Genomic DNA, 17,552 nt, shown 5'->3' on the forward strand with positions numbered 1-17,552 from the left:
ACCTGGTACTGCTCAGCAAACTCCTAAGGAACCTTGAGATGCTCTTGGGTACTACAGCGGTAAATGAGGGGTGAGGGTCTGGAATCCCTTTCATCCAGGAGAGGTCCTGGTTTCAAGACAGCTGATTCCCTGGGGTGAGTAGGGCAGAGCTCCTACACCACTGAATCTGTATACATCCGGTTTGCTTTACACAGTTCAGTGCTCCCAGGAGCAAAAGATTTGTTGGGATCTAGGGTGTTGTGGGTTTTTTGGGTTGTATGGCCATGTTCCAGTAGAATTTTCTCTTGACATTTCGCCTGCATCTTTAGATCCTCTGAAGATGCCAGCCACAGATGCAGGCGGAACGTCAGGAGAAAATGCTACTGGGACATGGAACAAGTTGTTCATCTGGAAATGCTACAGGAGAAAATGCTACTGGACCTGGAACATGGCCATACAAACCGGAAAACTCACAACACCCTAGTGATCCCGGCCGTGAAAGACTTCGACAATACATTTGTTGGGATCGTCAAGCTAATGGGTTAAAAACATACAGTTCTCGATCCCATAGAAATGGAGACCGCTCCATTGTTTTTGAGGAACAGTACCCTAGGCACATACAATGCACATTTTTTTCTGGATTTCACTAGGCATTTCCATTGCCATACAAAGGGATCCAATCCAAATAGCTTGCCTTGCCTCTCTGGTTCTTTTGAAACTCCTGGGCTTGAAGGAAGTTTCTTGCCCCAGTCGTTCACCTGAAAAGCACCACTTAACAACCGATACCTTTGTGGATGGGGAGCAGGTTGTGCTCCATACCAACATCTTGCTCATGTCCGTTAGATGACGGTAGGCCCGTTTGATGACGAAGGAACAAAAGGTGTGCTAAAGGATGACAGGGAGATTGCAGAGAAACTGAATGCATTCTTTGCATCTGTTTTCACCCAAGAGGAGGTGAGAAAAATTCCTGCACCTGAACCAAGCTTCTTAGGAGGCGAATCCGAGGAACTAGCAAACATAGTGATAGACAAGGAAGAAGTTCTGGCAGTCATTGATAAACTAAATGCTACCAAATCTCCTGACCCAGATTGCATTCACCCAAGAGTTCTTAAAGAGCTCAAGCGTGAAATTGCTGATCTTCTCACATTAATATGCAACTTATCCCTGAAATCAGCCTCCATCCCTGAAGACTGGAAGATGGCCAATGTCACACCAATCTTTAAGAAAGGATCTAGGGGGGACCCAGGAAATTACAGGCCAGTCAGTTTGACATCTGTTCCTGGTAATTTGGTAGAATGTATCATTAAAGATAAAATTATTAAACATGTATAAAAGCAAAACTTGCTGAGGAAGAGTCAGCATGGTTTTTGCAGAGGCAAGTCCTGTCTTACAAACTTACTAGAGTTGTTGGAGGGTATAAATAGGCACGTGGATAAGGGGGAACCAGTGGACATTATTTACATGGGTTTCCAAAAGGCTTTTGACAAAGTTCCTCACCAGAGACTGTTGAGAAAACTCAGCAGTGAAGGAATAAGAGGGGAAGTCCTCCTATGGATTAAAAACTGGTTGAGGAACAGGAAGCAAAGAGTGGGTGTAAATGGGAAGTTCTCACAATGGAGAGATGTAGGGAGTGGTGTCCCCCAAGGATCCGTTTTGGGACCTGTGCTCTTTAAACTATTCATAAATGACCTGGAAGTAGGGATGAGTAGCATGGTGACCAAGTTTGCAGATCATACCAAATTATGTAGGGTGGTGAGAACTGCAAAAGATTATGAAGAGCTCCAAGCGGACCTTTATAAATTAGGTGAGTGGGCTAAGAAATGGCAAATGCAGTTCTTTGTAGCAAAATGTAAAGTGATGCACATAGGGGCAAAAAATTGAAACTTTACATACATGCTACAGGGGTCAGTGCTATCAGTCACAGACCAGGAAAGGGATTTAGGCGTCTTAGTTGATAGTTCCATGGGAATGTCAACTCAATGCATGGCAGCTGTGAAAAAGGCAAACTCTATGCTGGGGATCATTAGGAAAGGAGTTGATAATAAAACTGCAAAGATTGTCATGCCCTTATATATAGAGCCATGAATGCTGGAGCCGCGCCAGAGTACTGTGTTCAGTTCTGGGTGCATACATCTCAAAAGGATATTGAAGAGATAGAAAAAGAAGTGCAGAGAAGACAGCGAGGATGATTGAGGGACTGGAGCACCTTCCTTACTTGAGAGAAGAAGGCTGCAGCATTTGGGACTCTTTGGTTTGGAGAGAAGCGTCTGAGGGGATATGATTGGGGAAGTCTATAAAATTATGCATGGGGTGAAAATGTGGAGCCAGAGAGAATTTTCCTTTTTCTCACAGTGCACTAGAACCAGGGGGCATCCATTGAAAATGCTGGGGGGAAGAATTAGGACTCGTAAAAGAAAACATTTCCTCATGCAACGTGTAATTGGTGTTTGGAATCTGCTGCCACAGGAGGTGGTGATGGCCACTAACCTGGATAGCTTTCAAAGGGGCTTGGACAGATTTATGGAGGAGAAGTCGATCTATGGCTACCAATCTTGATCCTCCTTGATCTGAGATTGCAAATGCCTTAGCAGACCAGGTGCTCAGGAGCAGCAGCAGCTTGTAATGGCAGAAAGCCATTGCTTTCACATCCTGCATGTGAGCTCCCAAAGGCACCTGGTGGGCCACTGCGAGTAGCAGAGAGCTGGACTAGATGGACTCTGGTCTGATCCAGCAAGCTCTTTCTTATGTTCTTAACATGGAATGATGTAATTCTCCACCCCCACCACCCCCATCTTTGTCATGCAATCCACAGAGCAAATTTAGATACTTATTAAACTTGAACAGTTGAAGTGCAAGTAATGTGCCTCCTTTAACTTATGATAGACTAGATGTTATGTATGATTGGGTGTTTTGTTTTCTCTCTGTCCCTCCTCCCCCTCTTTAGGAAATATTACCTGGGTTGTTCTTAGGCCCGTATTCTTCAGCTATGAAAAGCAAGGTAGGCCTTTCTTCATCTCTGTTTCAAATTTTTTGCTGAAAACGAACACAGTTTTACACAAATGGTTCCGCACACGGCAATAATGCTATACTGAATGTACTGAAAAAGAGCTGGAGTCCAGTGGCACCTTTTAAGACCCACAAAGTTTGATTCTTGGTATAAGCTTGTGGGTACACACACTTCTTCAGATACTGTGAAACAGAGGTCACCATAGGGAACATACCATGTTGCTTAGTGGTCTGCCATATCGTTTGAAAGAAGGTTTACCAACGTCTTTTCTTTCCTGTGTGTGGTAACTCATTGGACCAGACCTCAGTCAATATAAATAAGTTTCCGAACCGATACTCTCCAGAATTCCTTCCAGTAAGAAATATATTCCGTTGTGCTTTCCTTCAGAACTTTCACATATGTTTCTGAAACTTTGAAAGCAGTTTGCCATTCAATTCAGTCCTGTGTTAATTGAATTACAACTATTTGGAAAGGGCTGGGCGGCCTCCCAAAACTTTTTGGAGTAGCAGTTTTTGGCAATTCTTGCACTGGACAGAACTGTGACTTGTACAAGATTCTGGCTATTTCTGTATAAGCATTGTGTGTGTGTGTGTGTGTGTGTGTGTGTGTGTGTGTGTGTGTGTGTGTGTGTGTGTGTGTGTGTGTGTGGTTGTTGTTGTGGTTGTTGTTGTTGTTGTTGTTGTTATAAATCCCATCCTTGATCACTCCCTGCCTCCATTCTCTAAACTTGAGGCTTGAGCAGATATTTCTACTTCCCACCAGTCTCAGCTGCTGCCAGCGTTCTGTCCTTTCTGGAGCATGATCACTTTTTATTGGGTCTTTTCCTTTTTGATTAATTTACAAAGACATCTTCCCACATCCCCTGGGGATAAAATTCCATGAGTGGGATCAAACTTCTGCCTTTCCTGTGGATGATCCGTGGCTGACTTGGTTGCTCATGTGAGGGCTAACCACGGTTCTGTTAGATACAGTTGTGGATAGATATGTCCATCAAGAGTATATTAAACCATCTCAGTCCTACTGAGCTTTTAAATGAAACGAACGAAACATTTAGTGATCTGTCTGCTCATTAAATAAAATGGTGTAAACACACAATGGAGTAAAGAATCTGTGTGAGCAACATCATTTGGCCAATTTCGTGTGTACATTGGAAGAACTGTTGGGGGCAGATTGAACATTCATATTCATTTGCAAGTCTGCTCCGCCAGGGTGCAGAAATGCTGGTTTACCTGAGGAAGTGTGATTTTTGGATGTGAGGCGGAAGAATAACCAGAACCTCATAGCAGGTGAATACAGGATATGAAATCTTAATGCTACGTGCATGAGAAGGGTACATATGATTGTATTATGGGGGACATTAATTGTATGACTGTTGTTTACTGTGAATAGTTTGCAATTGAAGTAATGTGTGATTAAGCTTATGTAAATATCAATATAGATGTTGGCTTGTGTGCATTAAAATGTAACACAGTATTTGGTATAGTAGATTTTATTAAGTACATGTAGTGAATAGCCACTATTTTGAATGATCTTGAGGTTTGAATATCACAGTATTTTTGACTGATGACATCCTTATGTGGTATGGTTTTGTTGCCCTTTTGGGGTTGCCTGTATTTTAAATGTTCTCCTGCCATTATTCGGACAGGGCTAACTTCAATGGGTTTTCATTTTCTTCCATTGTTTTGTTTTGCAGCTACCTATACTTCAGAAACACGGGATTACCCACGTAATATGCATACGGCAAAATATCGAAGCAAACTTTATCAAACCAAACTTCCAGCAATTATTTCGGTAAGTATTGCAAGCTGTACTGTGAAATTGATAGGTGTGACACTTTATTCAAGAAACACTTCCTGTATTAGCAAGTCTTTCAGTAGGTGCTACAGAATGGAAATATTTCAAAGAACCAGCATGGTGTGGTTGTTAAGGGCGGCTAATGTTTATCTGGTGAACTGGATTTGTTTCCCTGCTCCTACTAATGAAGGCTGCTGGGTGACCTTGGGCCAGTCACAATTCTCTCAGAACTCTGTCATCCTCACCTGCCCCACAAGGTGTCTGTTGTGGGGAGAGGGAGGGAAAGCAGTTTGTAAGCCGCCTTGAGTGTCCTTATAGGAAAGAAAAGTGGGTTATAAATCCAAACTCTTCTCCTGTTATTTGTCCTTTAAATCAAAGAAGTTGGCAGGTATATTAGATTGGATCCATCTGCTCACAGCAGCATTTCCCTGTGCAAGAACTACTCTTTTACATCAGTGAATTACTCCTTGTGCTAAGGTAAAGCACGGATGAACAAGATTCAATCCATTGTGCATCAAAGGGGCTGGGAGGGCAAACGCAGAACTTCTTTCATGGTATTGATCTATTTGCTCACCAAGGCTTTTGATTGGCCACTGGACATTGATTAAAGTGTAGCTTTGGCAGCAGCTGCCACAACACAAAGATCTTCATCGTATAACTGGAGCTAAATGCCAGCAACCATTTTGTAGCTGGCTCCACCTCCTTTGGCATCCATTTTGTGGCTGCGCCCACCACAGTGTGTGAGAATTCCAGAGGTGACCACAAACTCAAAAAGACAGAGGGCTCCTGCTCGATGCAACCGCACCACACCATTAGATTCCATACTTGGTTTGCAAAGTAAACATGGTTTTAACTGTGGTGGGCTTAAAAGCAGCCAGGGTGGTGGGGGGAATATAGCTGGCACCGCAGAGAGCTTCCTTGCAACAGCAACTTGCCACCAGAGTGCCCTTGGGCCGTCCCCCGTATCTCATCCCAGGTCGGGAGCCTTCATTTTAACTCGGCTTCTTCATGCCAGTTTCTAATTATTTCCAAGTAAAAATGTTTGCAGTCTACAAGATGAGCCGTCCTGGCTGTGAATTTAACACGCTTATTTTAATTGCAGGTATTTAGTCTTGGATATTGCAGATAATCCCATTGAAAATATAATAAGATTTTTCCCTATGGTAAGTATTTATCTTGGCTTTGTGAATTTCACGCTTATGCTGTTCAGAGAAGCGCTGCATTAGCTCGTGTCAGTGATTGTGTGAGAGCGAGAAGCCATTCCTTCCCCTGAAGTGTTTCAGTCACTTTTACTTACTCCCGTGGTGACACCCGCGGAGGCTGTCACCAATCCTCCACGAAGCATTTTTCTGGGCCAATTTACACGGCTTTTCTTGAAGGGAAAAGATCTGTTAACGCATGGCTTCCTATATAGTTCACATAGCTACAGTCTGGTGAACCCTCCCCCTATTTGGTAATATTGCTGGTTATCAAGAGAGGTGCCCATCACTGGGAATTATTTATTTATTTATTTATTTATTTATTTATTTATTTATTTATTTATTTATTTATTTATTTATTTATTCTTTAGACTTTTATACCACCATATCCCCGAAGGGCTCTGGGCGGTGCACAGCATACAATGAAAATACAGTTCTAATACAATCATAAAACAGCTAAAACCTATAAAAGCAGCGGGAGACTAACTATAATGCTAATAATTATAAGTGTAGGTGGCATCCGACGACCCATTTTTAAATCCTCTCCCAAAGGGAGGAACGGCGAGTCCCACTGGATAATACAGGCCCAGATGTAAGAGCCAAAGAAGGGGGGGGGGCACCATCAGCGGCCGGTCCCTCCAAAGGCCTGGCGGAACAGCTCCGTCTTACAGGCCCTGCGGAATTCACCAAGATCCCACAGGGCCTGGACAGCTGGAGGAAGAACGTTCCACCAGGCCGGGGCCAGAGCTATAAAGGCCCTGGCCCGTGTGGAGGCCAGCCGCATCATCGAGGGGCTAGGGACCACCAGTAAATTGGCCTCCACTGAACGAAGAGGCCGTGTAGGGACATATGGTCATAATTATACAATTATGACTTTGCAGGCTCTGCGCTTCTCGGATCCAGCCTTGCACAGAGGTTGGCGTTTGGAAACTTGGAAGCTTTTTTTTTTTCATTCAAAGGACACAGCCTCAGACCCTGAATACTCTGAAGGGTAGAAAGCCACCTGCCAGAGAGTGGTACAAGCAGATATGCTGCACCCCCCTTGCTTCCGAAAGTGAAGGAGAACCCTCTGCCTGTCTCCTTCTGCCAACCCCGGAGTATATTCTCCAATGTCAGCCTCTCATCACTCATAGTCCGTCTGGCAGCTGTCTCTTCTTCTCAGCAGAGTGTAGTGGTTAAGAGCAAGCAGATTCTAATCTGGAGAACCGGGTTTGAGTCCCCATTCCTCCACCGGAGTGGCAGAGGCTTGTCTGGTGAACCAGATGTGTTTCCCCATTCCTACCTTCCTGCTGGGTGACTCTCACGGTTCTCTCAGGACTCTCTCAGACCCACCTACCTCACAAGGTGTCTGTTGTGGGGAGAGGAAGGGAAAGGAGCTTGTAAGCCACCTTGAGTCTCATTATAGGAGAGAAAGGTGGGATATAAATTCAAACTCTTTATAGCCCACCTTTCTCACTATTCCTCCAGCCTGCCTGGCTTCCTCCTGGGCAAGTGGTGTTACCATGAATGGGAGCTGCGCAAGAGCACGCGGTCTTGGTTTGCTTATTTGGAAGCCTTTATTTCCCCATCTTTCTCCTCAGCTCAGGGCAGTCTCTGAGATGTAGCTCTCCCCTCCCCTTTTCTCGCAGTTGATCTTGTTAACGCCGACAGTGAAAATTTTAATCGTTCCCCATTGTGGGAGTTATTTTTTAAGACACCAGATTTTTTAATTGTTCTGTTGTGTTATTGTTCGTTATATGCATTTTATTGACGCGTTAACTGATGTTAGCTGTTCTGAGCCTGTCACAACAGAGTAGTCAACTGAATGAATGAATAAATAAACAAGCAAGCGTGGATGTTCAAGGCAGCATCCGAAGCAATAATGCCCTTCTTGTAATGCAAATTGCGCTGGACACCTTCCCGTGAATCATGCCTCATCTTGGAGCCATGTGAATGCTGAGGGGAAGAGTTGCACAGTACTGTGATGATTTCCTCCCAAATGCCCAAGCTAATCTTGATTCTAAAAAACATCTGTGTCACTTTTGAGTACGTGGCATCAGTCTTCTGGGTGCCCGGTTTCTCTCAGGATTAGTTGTTCACCAGGTTGTTCTAGCCCCGTGGTGGCGAATCTTTGGCACTCCAGATGTTATGGACTACAATTCCCATCAGCCCCTGCCAGCATGGCCAACCAAAGGTTCACCATCACTATATCTAGCCCTTCTGAGAATGATTTCCCCATACCAGTGGTTTACCTTAACGGAAAAGTCCTCTCACAATGCTGCTGCATAACAGTCTGAATAGTGTGTGGAGGTCTGATGTCCCAGGCACTTCAAGAAGCACTGGGAAGAACCACAGGTTTGGAGCCCCATTTTGCCGCTGCACAGCTGTGGGGTCTATGAAAAAGCACAAAGCAAATGACGCCCAATTCAGATGGTCCTTCCAGCTTATAGGAACCCTGGTTCTGTGACAATCGATATTTGCAGGTGGACATGTCTCAAATTGACACGGGTACCATATATCAGTGTAACTCTGCTGTGAGAATTTTCTCTCTCTTTTTTCTTTTGGCATGAAAGTTCCTTATGAATGTATTTTAATATTTATAGCCGGCCTCATACGAGCATCTCTAGGTGGCTTGCAAAGGTTCAAAAACCACAAACCACAATAAAATCATCATGAATATAACAAAACAATTAAAACAGCAACAAAAATCATATTAAAATGACCCTAACCTCTACTCCCAGCTCCCCAGCCATGGGGAAGTGATGGATGAATCTTCTTGTTGGCCTGTAACCCAAAAGGTGTTTTGGGGGGCTGTTTGCAATCCTTGCCCTGCTCCTCTATGGGGCAAGAGTACATACAAGAGCATATCCAGAGTGCGCTTCTCATCACAGCTTTCACTGTGTGAAAGAGAAGTGCAGCTTTACACTAAAAGGCTACCAAAGCTGCTCATAGAAAGCTTTTTGCCTGCTGACGTGAGGGCTGTTGTGCTTCTAGGACCATGGTGGCGAACCTTTGGCACTCCAGATGTTACGGACTGCAATTCCCATCAGCCCCTTCCAGCATGGCCAATTGGTCATGCTGTCAGGGGCTGATGGGAATTGTAGTCCTCTGGCTCCAAGCAGTTGACGACTCCTTGAATACTGTCCAATCCAAATTTTTCCATTAAGAGTATGGGTACCTTAAGAATTATGTAATGCAGTATGCGTACCTCTGATATTTAGAACTGGGCCAAAATTCGTGTTAGTTTATAGAGACTTGGTTGGGAAAAAAACTTTTAAATTTTGGCTTAAGCCTGCATTTCTGGCATGATGAGCACTAAACTGAGTTACACCTACTTTTATCTGATACTCCAGGCTAATCCATGAGTTCTCTCTGATCGAAAGAAAGATTGAATCACTTGGTATATCTCTCGACTCGCTTTTCCCGCTATCTAGTTCAGAATCCTACAACTTGTTAAAACAAAAATTGTTGGAAAGCGAATGGATTAATTTATTTAGGGCTGCTATGAAAACTTGTTCTGCCTTACATCTTTCAATACCCCTATATCAAAACAGGATGGCTCCCTATTTGTTGTATTTTTTTGACTAATCCAATGCAGAGAAGAGCCCTCACACTTGCTTTCGCTTCAATGTTTTCCCCTCCGGCTTTTGATAGCATTGGTGGATTTAACAACTTGGAAATGGCCGAAAGGGTATGCTCTTGTGGTGAACAACAAATTGAAACATTGGCACATCAACTGCTTTGCTGCCCCTAAATCTGCTAATATCAGATCAAAATATTCCAACATTCTTTCTAGGATACCTAGTGAAATGGAAGAATCAAGTAGACTTCCTTTTCTTCTGGACAATTCTGACAAGGAAACTTGTGAATTGGTTGCACAATTTTTACTGGAGGTGATGCACAATCAATAATTTATATTTTCTCTTAAACCTTTGTATTTGTATACCTTTTATCTTAAACCTTTGTATTTGTATACCTTTTATCTCAGGTTTTTTATTGTGTTATGATTATTGTTCTGCCAAATAAAGGCTTATTATTATTATTATTATAATTGTAGTCCATAACATCTGGAGTGCCAAAGGTTCGCCACCACTGTCTAGGAGAAGAGCATCCGGGCGGAGGGAGGTCCGTGCTTCATCTCCCTCTAATCTGTGATTGCAGAACTCAGTCATTTGAAACCTTTTGTTGCCCCTGCAGGTTTAGAGCAGCCGGAAAGCTGCATTGCCAGCACCTGCAAACCTCCTTTTCCATAACCTTCGTGTAAACTTTCTCTCTGGAGTGCAAGTTTTTTTTTTTTAAGTTCCTGGGTGTTTGTGGTACATTACAGTGCATGACTGTCCATGGGCCCCGATCCCCTGCTGTTTGGGTGTAAGAATTTCTTAGCCAACTGTAATAGGAACGGAATTTCTGTGTGTTTTTCCTGTAGACTAAGGAATTTATTGATGGCAGTTTACAAACTGGAGGTATGTCGCTTTTCTGTTTGCCGGCCTAATTGATCCTAATCAGATATAAGTGCGTACTGGGGAGGTGGTTTAAATTATGGCACACTTTATTAATGGTGGTGATACAGCTGAGGCAAAATGGGTGTTTTCCAAACTGGGTGACATGTCTTCTTTTCATTCCGGGGGAGAATGGTGGGTGGGGAAGTCTTTCACCACACGGGCACTGAGAGGCTGAGGAATCCATTGTAGCAGAGCCCAGGGGTGTGGCTTTGGGGGACCCCAGAGGAAATGAAGAGCTTTAGGGTGGCTTTTTTCTTAGAGTTGCTTTAGATCAGTGATGGCAAACCTATGGCATGGGTGCCAGAGGTGGCACTCGAAGCCCTCTCTGTGGGCACACGAACACAGAGTTTGTCATGTGGGGGTGGAAAATCACCCCCCCACACACACACACATCTAGGCTGGCCTGGGCCACTGAGCACGATGTGCGCACACTGCGGTGAGCAGGGAGGACTCAGCTGGCGGGTCTGGTCCCTGTGCTCCAGGTGGCTGCTGCCCGAAGGGGGGGGGGCGTGCAGAGGAGGCAGAGATGCTAGAGAGGCACAGAGCGGTGTGTGTGGGACTCGCTGGAGGCTAGAGTAGGCTGGTCCCTGCTCGAGTAGGGGGGGCGGAGGAAGAGGGAGCCAACCAGGTTTTTTTTCTAAACTAAAACCTCAGCATTCAGGTTAAATTGCCAGGGTGGCACTTTGTGTTAAATAAGTGGGGTTTGGGTTGCAATTTGGGCACTCGGTCTCAAAAAGGTTCACCATCACTGCTTTAGATTCTTGTGTTGGTACTTCTGGCTTTCAGTGTGTCTCGGTTGTGCTCATATTCAGTTGGGAGGCCTCTGGTGGATTTTGTTATTTGGGGGGGGGGGGGGGTAAATTCAGTCTTAAAGACAAGCAGTTGGTGATTTGAGGGGAGGAATTCTGGCCAGCCAGGGTAAAGTAACTATTTCTATTCTCAGGAAAAGTTCTTGTCCACGGGAACGCGGGGATTTCCAGAAGGTAACGATTCTTCCTCTCTGTTTCAGCATTCCCAAAGTGCAGCCATTGGACAGCCGATCTTACTTCTTTTTTCCTCTCTCTCTTTTCAGTGCTGCCTTAGTTATTGCATACATTATGGAAACATTTGGGGTGAAGTACAGGTAGGAAAATTGTGATCCTGCGTTCTCCTTAGACTGCTGAGCCGATGGGGCCAACCCGGGTTTTCCAAGGGATGCTGCCATCCATCACTATTGCCAGGCTCATAAACAAGTTGGATCAAGCCAGGTTTCCCCTTTTGCCAGGACTTCATGATGAAGGGGGTGGGGTGGGCAAGTCCTCCCCCTTTTAGTGGTTGAAGTAGAGCCAATGAGCCTTCCTCCGAGTTGTGGGAGTGAAGCTCCAGGTCTGCCATCCCTCCCCCAACTACTGCATGAAGTCACCGTGTACTACAGCAAAGCCCGTAGTTCACTACCCAGACTGGCAACAGCTACCCCACTTACTTGGTTTTCCTGCTACCTGAAATGGAATCTGAGACCTGAGGGGTGCCCTGCCCTAGGGCTGTGGTCTCTGCCAGGGGGACAGCATGCACAACACAAGCCTTTTTTGGGCTATAAAACAGGACACAATTTTAAAACAAAACAAGGTTAAGAAATACAGTTAAAATTACTAATTTCCAGTATAAAATTTGCAACAGTTTCACAAAAGAGCTGTTCAGGAGATTGGGTATCTTATAACACTCATGCCACTGAAAACATTGCAAGAAAATGGAATTCATGTATTTCATGCGTATCTTATTGTTTAGAAACAAAGAATGGTCAATGGTGTTTCAACCGTAGTCATATCGCATGAACAAACTCTTTTAGAACGTTCCATATTCTTAAATCTTCCCTCCAGCAGAGCTGATGGCAGCACATGACATCTTGCAGTAGCCGAGGCTCTCCTCTGGGTGGGATTAACCAGCAGACGAAGATATGCTGCCATAATTCCTCGCTTTCATGGGATTAATAATGTAGTCGGAGAACAGGTGGTCTTGGCAGCACGAGTCAAATTATGAAAATCGAGATCCAAGAGCCTATTCTTAACTAGTCTGAAGGCTTCCACCTTTGTGAGCCTAAGGAGTGATTCCAAGGGGAAACCGATAGCTTCAATTCTGAACAGGGCCCAGTCCTGGCCTGGACGGTTCCACACCTCTCCCGTAGACCTTCACTGGCTGTCATGTTCAGGAATGCTCCTTTGCTAACCTCACAACCTACCCCGGCCTTGGTGGGTACATGGGCCACCCGTGGCTTTGTAAGCCGTGTCCATGGAGGGGAGCACATAAGCACACCTAGGGCCAGGAGTCTTTGCAGGTGAAGCTGCTGTAGAAAGCTCTGTCCCCAGAGTGAAAAGGTTGGTCTCTTGCAGCCTTCGTCGCAGAGGAGGTGGCTAGTGTTCTTACGGATGTTAGATGGGTTCTTGGGCGGGGGGGGGGGCGGGGAGGTCAATTCATAATGCAGTTGAGGGATATTGGAGAGATGTCAAGAGTGGGGAGCTGCTAATGACGCTTTCCCCTCCCAGGGCAAAAATCCTGTGCATCTTGTGTTTCAAGGTGGGTTTAGAGAAGGGTCCTTGAATCTGTGTCAGGACATAACTGAACCAAAACGTCTCGTGTCCAAGAGCTGTGTCTTGATCAAATCCGGACTTTCACTGTTGATATCTGGGCTGAAAGTCTGCATCTGCCACGCTATTGTAGTCCTCTCATCTTCTATAAAAAGGGGTTTACATTTTATATGTACACCTTAGAGGACTGCTGTGAAGGAACCTGTGCTGAATGATATCCTAGCTAAGGCCCCTTCCGCACATGCAGAATAATGCTCTTTCAATCCACTTTCACAACTGTTTGCAAGGAGCAGCAGTGGCGTAGGAGGTTAAGAGCTCGTGTATCTAATCTGGAGGAACCGGGTTTGATTCCCAGCTCGGCCGCCTGAGCTGTGGAGGCTTATCTGGGGAATTCAGATTAGCCTGTGCACTCCCACACACGCCAGCTGGGTGACCTTGGGCTAGTCACAGCTTCTCGGAGCTCTCTCAGCCCCACCCGCCTCACAGGGTGTTTGTTGTGAGGGGGGAAGGGCAAGGAGATTGTAAGCCCCTTTGAGTCTCCTACAGGAGAGAAAGGGGGGATATAAATCCAAACTCTTCTTCTTCTTCAAGTGGATTTTGCTGTTCCGCACAGCTGCAAAGTGAATTGAAAGTGCATTATTCTGCATGTGCGGAAGGGGCTTATGTGATGCAATTTAAGTTTTCCAGGGCCTGTAAATTTCAGCCGGCCTTGCACCGCGCATCTTCCCAACCTTTTGATCCCCTCTTAGTGCGGTGCGCAGATCACCTTGGAGTGTCCTCTGTGAAGCAAACAAGCTCAAGTGACAACCGGAGCTCTTCCTGTAGTGTAGCAGCTCTGCCTGAGGCTAATGCGTGGACGGGGTTTCCTGGGAGCCTTCTGTGCTCCTTGAACAAAGGCTAGGAAGGGTGGGCCGGGGGGGCCAGAATGGCCCTGGGAAGGGCCACCGCCCTGAAGGAGGGAGGCCTGGCCCAGGTGAGTCACATGATGTGCTTGATTGCATCATCACAAGAACACACATGAAGCTGCCTTAAACGGAACCAAAGCTTTGGTCCATCAAGTATTGCCAGCTCAGGCTGGCAGCTGCTTTCAGGATCTCAGGCCAACATTTTTCATATCACTCATTACCAGGTTGTTTTTAGTTGGAGATTACAGGGAGTGAACCTGAGGCCACCTGCATGCCACATGGAGGCTCTTGCCCTGAGCCCTGCCCCTTGACTGGCAGGTGAGGTCGGGGTCAGCTCAATCAAGGTGGCTTCCCCAGAACTTTTCCTGCCGGCCGTAGTGGCCAATCATCCCAACATACAGACTACACACACAATCAAAGATTTAAAGAGATGTCGTGAGGAATCAAATGCAAGCTGGGATGACTTAGATACAAAAATTGGTTGTCGTCTTTGTCATGCAGGGATGCATTTACATACGTGCAAGAAAGAAGGTTCTGCATTAATCCCAATGCTGGATTTGTTCATCAACTTCAGGTAAGTAGCTCCCTCCCCGCCTCATCCAGTGATATAGATTGTGATCTGGGCAATCTTCCAATTATGCATGGATCAAAACGCATTCATCGTCAGTGACTCCAGCAAAAACCCTTTATCTTCCACTTGTCTTACTGTTTTTTCTGACAATGACTTTGGAAGGGGAACAAATTCATTTCCTGCCTCCCCAATGGGACGATGAGAACCACCCACAAGATGTCCTCTAGCTCAGGGGAGAACCGGCCCCCAGTGCATGATGCCCTTCCCCCTTCTCCATTTGAGACACAACTCAAGAGCAGGCAGGTGAAGAGTGTCCTGTTCCCACCTTGGCCTCTGGTCCCTGCGCTCCCCTCCCTCTTCTTGTGTCTTTTTGTAGGAATACGAAGCCATCTATCTCGCTAAGCTAACCATCCAGATGATGTCGCCTCGGCAGCTGGAGCGATCACTGTCTGTTGCTACAGGTGAGATCTTTCTGCGCTACTGTCTCTTATTGAAATCCTAACAAATTTTCCCTTCATGAGTTTCCAACATCTCCACTGCTTCTTTGGAAGGGAACTTTCACACCTCCGTTTCGTGTCGAGAGGCAAACTTGCATGGTGTAGGGATGTGCAGAGCCAGTGTGGTGTTGTGGTTAAGAGAAGAAGAAGAGTTGGATTTTTATTGACCTTTAAGGCCATACGCAGTCTGGGACCCTCGTACCTTCGGGACCGTCTGGCCCCATACATCCCAACTCGGCCCCTGCGCTCAGCAGAGGCCAACTTGCTGGAGGTCCCTGGCCCCTCCATGATGCCGCTGGCTTCCACCCGGGCCAGGGGTTTTACGGCCCTGGCCCCTGCCTGGTGGAACGCTCTCCCTCCAGCTATCCGGGCCCTGCGGGACCTTAAGGAGTTCCGCAGGGCCTGCAAGACTGAACTGTTCCGCCGGGCTTTTGGGGAGGCCAGCCGCTGATATGTGCACCCCTTTAAACATCGAGGCCCCTGTTGTCCCTCCTTTAGGGGAATTTTAAATCACGGGATGCCATCTGTATTTTTATCAACATTTTACTGTATTTAATGGAAAGGTTAAAATTTGAGCGCTGCTTTTAAATTAAGGACTAGTACTATAAGTACGGAATTATTATGGTTTATTGTTTGTATTTCCGTTGTGAACCGCCCTGAGCCCTCTGGGGGAGGGTGGTATATAAACTGAATAAATAAATAAATAAATATCCCCCCCCCCTTTCTCTCCTATACGAGACTCAAAGGGGCTTACAAACTCCTTTCCCTTCCCCCCTCACTACAAACACCCTGTGAGGTGGGTGGGGCTGGGAGAGCTCCAAAGAACTGTGACTAGCCCAAGATCACCCAGCTGGCATGTGTTGAACTACACAAGCTAATCTGAATTCCTCAGATAAGCCTCCACAGCTCAGGTGGCAGAGCGGGGAATCAAACCCGGTTCCTCCAGATTTAGAGTTCACCTGCTCTTAACCACTAGGCTTTTTTGAACTAGCCTGCTGGATCAGACCAGAGTCCATCTAGTCCAGCTCTCTGCTACTCGCAGTGGCCCACCAGGTGCCTTTGGGAGCTCACATGCAGGATGTGAAAGCAATGGCCTTCTGCTGCTGCTGCTGCTGCTGCTTCTCCTGAGCACCTGGTCTGCTAAGGCATTTGCAATCTGAGATCAAGGAGGATCAAGATTGGTAGCCATAGATCGGGGTAGGGAACCTGCGGCTCTCCAGATGTTCAGGAACTACAATTCCCATCAGCCCCTACCAGCATGGCCAATTGGCCATGCTGACAGAGGCTGATGGGAATTGTAGTTCCTGAAGATCTGGAGAGCCGCAGGTTCCCTACCCCTACCATAGATTGACTTCTCCTCCATAAATCTGTCCAAGCCCTTTTTAAAGCTATCCGGGTTAGTGGCCATCACCACCTCCTGTGGCAGCATATTCCAAACACCAATCACACCTTGCGTGAAGAAGTGTTTCCTTTTATTAGTCCTAATTCTTCCCCCCAGCATTTTCAATGAATGCCCCCTGGTTCTAGTATTGTGAGAAAGAGAGAAAATTTCTCTCTGCCAACATTTTCTACCCCATGCATAATTTGATAGACTTCAATCCTATCCCCCCTCAGACGTCTCCTCTCCAAACTAAAGAGTCCCAAACGCTGCAGCCTCTCCTCATAAGGAAGGTGCTCCAATCCTTCAATCATCCTCGTTGGCCAGGCTGCTCCTGGGGACGTCATTGCATCTAGCTCAGCCCCGTGTCTTTTCCAGTTTGGTCAATCTTGCCTCCGTCTTCTTGAGCAGGCTGTCCAACCCAATCTGCCTTTTTCACAGGAAGTTTGAAACGGACTCACGAAGAGGACGAAGAAGTCAGCAATATGCAAGCAGCGACCCAAAACGGCTGAGGCCGAGGACCCCACGGAGTTGTGGCCTGGGGATTCCCATCCCATGACAGCTGCTAATTTCAGCAGGTTGGACATTTAAAGGCCGGGGGGGCGGGGAAAGGACACCGAAGCTCGACCTTCTGATGCAAACCTGCCCCTCAGTAGCACACCAGGCAGGATTTTATGATATCGGACTCCTGGACTGACCGGATGGCACTGATTGTTTTACTCCTTTTTTTTTTTACACTTTATAGTTTTACCCTAAACCAAGAACTTTTTTTGGACTTGCAAAGAGGTATTATTGCAATAATGCACTTTTCATACTTGAAATTTCTTTATTTGATAAAGTTATTACTTTAAACAAACGCAAGTTTGGGTGGGGAGGATTTGTTTATAAAGTTATTTGTGTAATTTATAACAAAAAGTCTTTAGTAAAATAATAAAAAAAACCTTCTTAAAGCTCCCCGTTGTTTGTGTGGTGCTTCGCTTCTCAGTCTAAGATTGGGGAAAGTGGGAAAGCCAATTTCTGCTCAAATGTTGGGGCATGTTTCCCTGGGCACCAGGAGTTCAGACAGGTCCATCCCACCCCGTATTTAGCCATAATACGAAGCTCTGGTTTCTCTTCCAAATTGCTTTTCTTTTGACTCTCTGAAAAGCTGTAGGTCTATGGGAAGATCCACCCACACTGT

General features: G+C 46.0%; 1 protein-coding gene across 2 annotated transcripts in view; it reads left to right on the plus strand.

The window, feature by feature from the left end:
* STYX (serine/threonine/tyrosine interacting protein) overlaps positions 1-17,322 on the plus strand; it is a 32,953-nt gene extending 15,631 nt beyond the window's left edge. The window contains exons 3-11 of one of the 2 annotated variants that reach the window (XM_048486094.1): positions 2,924-2,977; positions 4,680-4,777; positions 5,883-5,943; positions 10,385-10,421; positions 11,404-11,443; positions 11,533-11,583; positions 14,428-14,500; positions 14,874-14,958; positions 16,814-17,322. In XM_048486094.1, the coding sequence (XP_048342051.1) occupies positions 2,924-2,977; positions 4,680-4,777; positions 5,883-5,943; positions 10,385-10,421; positions 11,404-11,443; positions 11,533-11,583; positions 14,428-14,500; positions 14,874-14,958; positions 16,814-16,884 (570 nt within the window). In that variant the 3' untranslated portion in view covers positions 16,885-17,322. The remainder of the gene's footprint in view (positions 1-2,923; positions 2,978-4,679; positions 4,778-5,882; positions 5,944-10,384; positions 10,422-11,403; positions 11,444-11,532; positions 11,584-14,427; positions 14,501-14,873; positions 14,959-16,813) is intronic. The other variant, XM_048486095.1, reaches the window with a different exon arrangement.
* The last annotated feature ends 230 nt before the right edge of the window (positions 17,323-17,552 follow it).

Source organism: Sphaerodactylus townsendi, linkage group LG02, assembly GCF_021028975.2.
Source record: "Sphaerodactylus townsendi isolate TG3544 linkage group LG02, MPM_Stown_v2.3, whole genome shotgun sequence".
NCBI classification, from domain to species: Eukaryota; Metazoa; Chordata; class Lepidosauria; order Squamata; family Sphaerodactylidae; genus Sphaerodactylus; species Sphaerodactylus townsendi.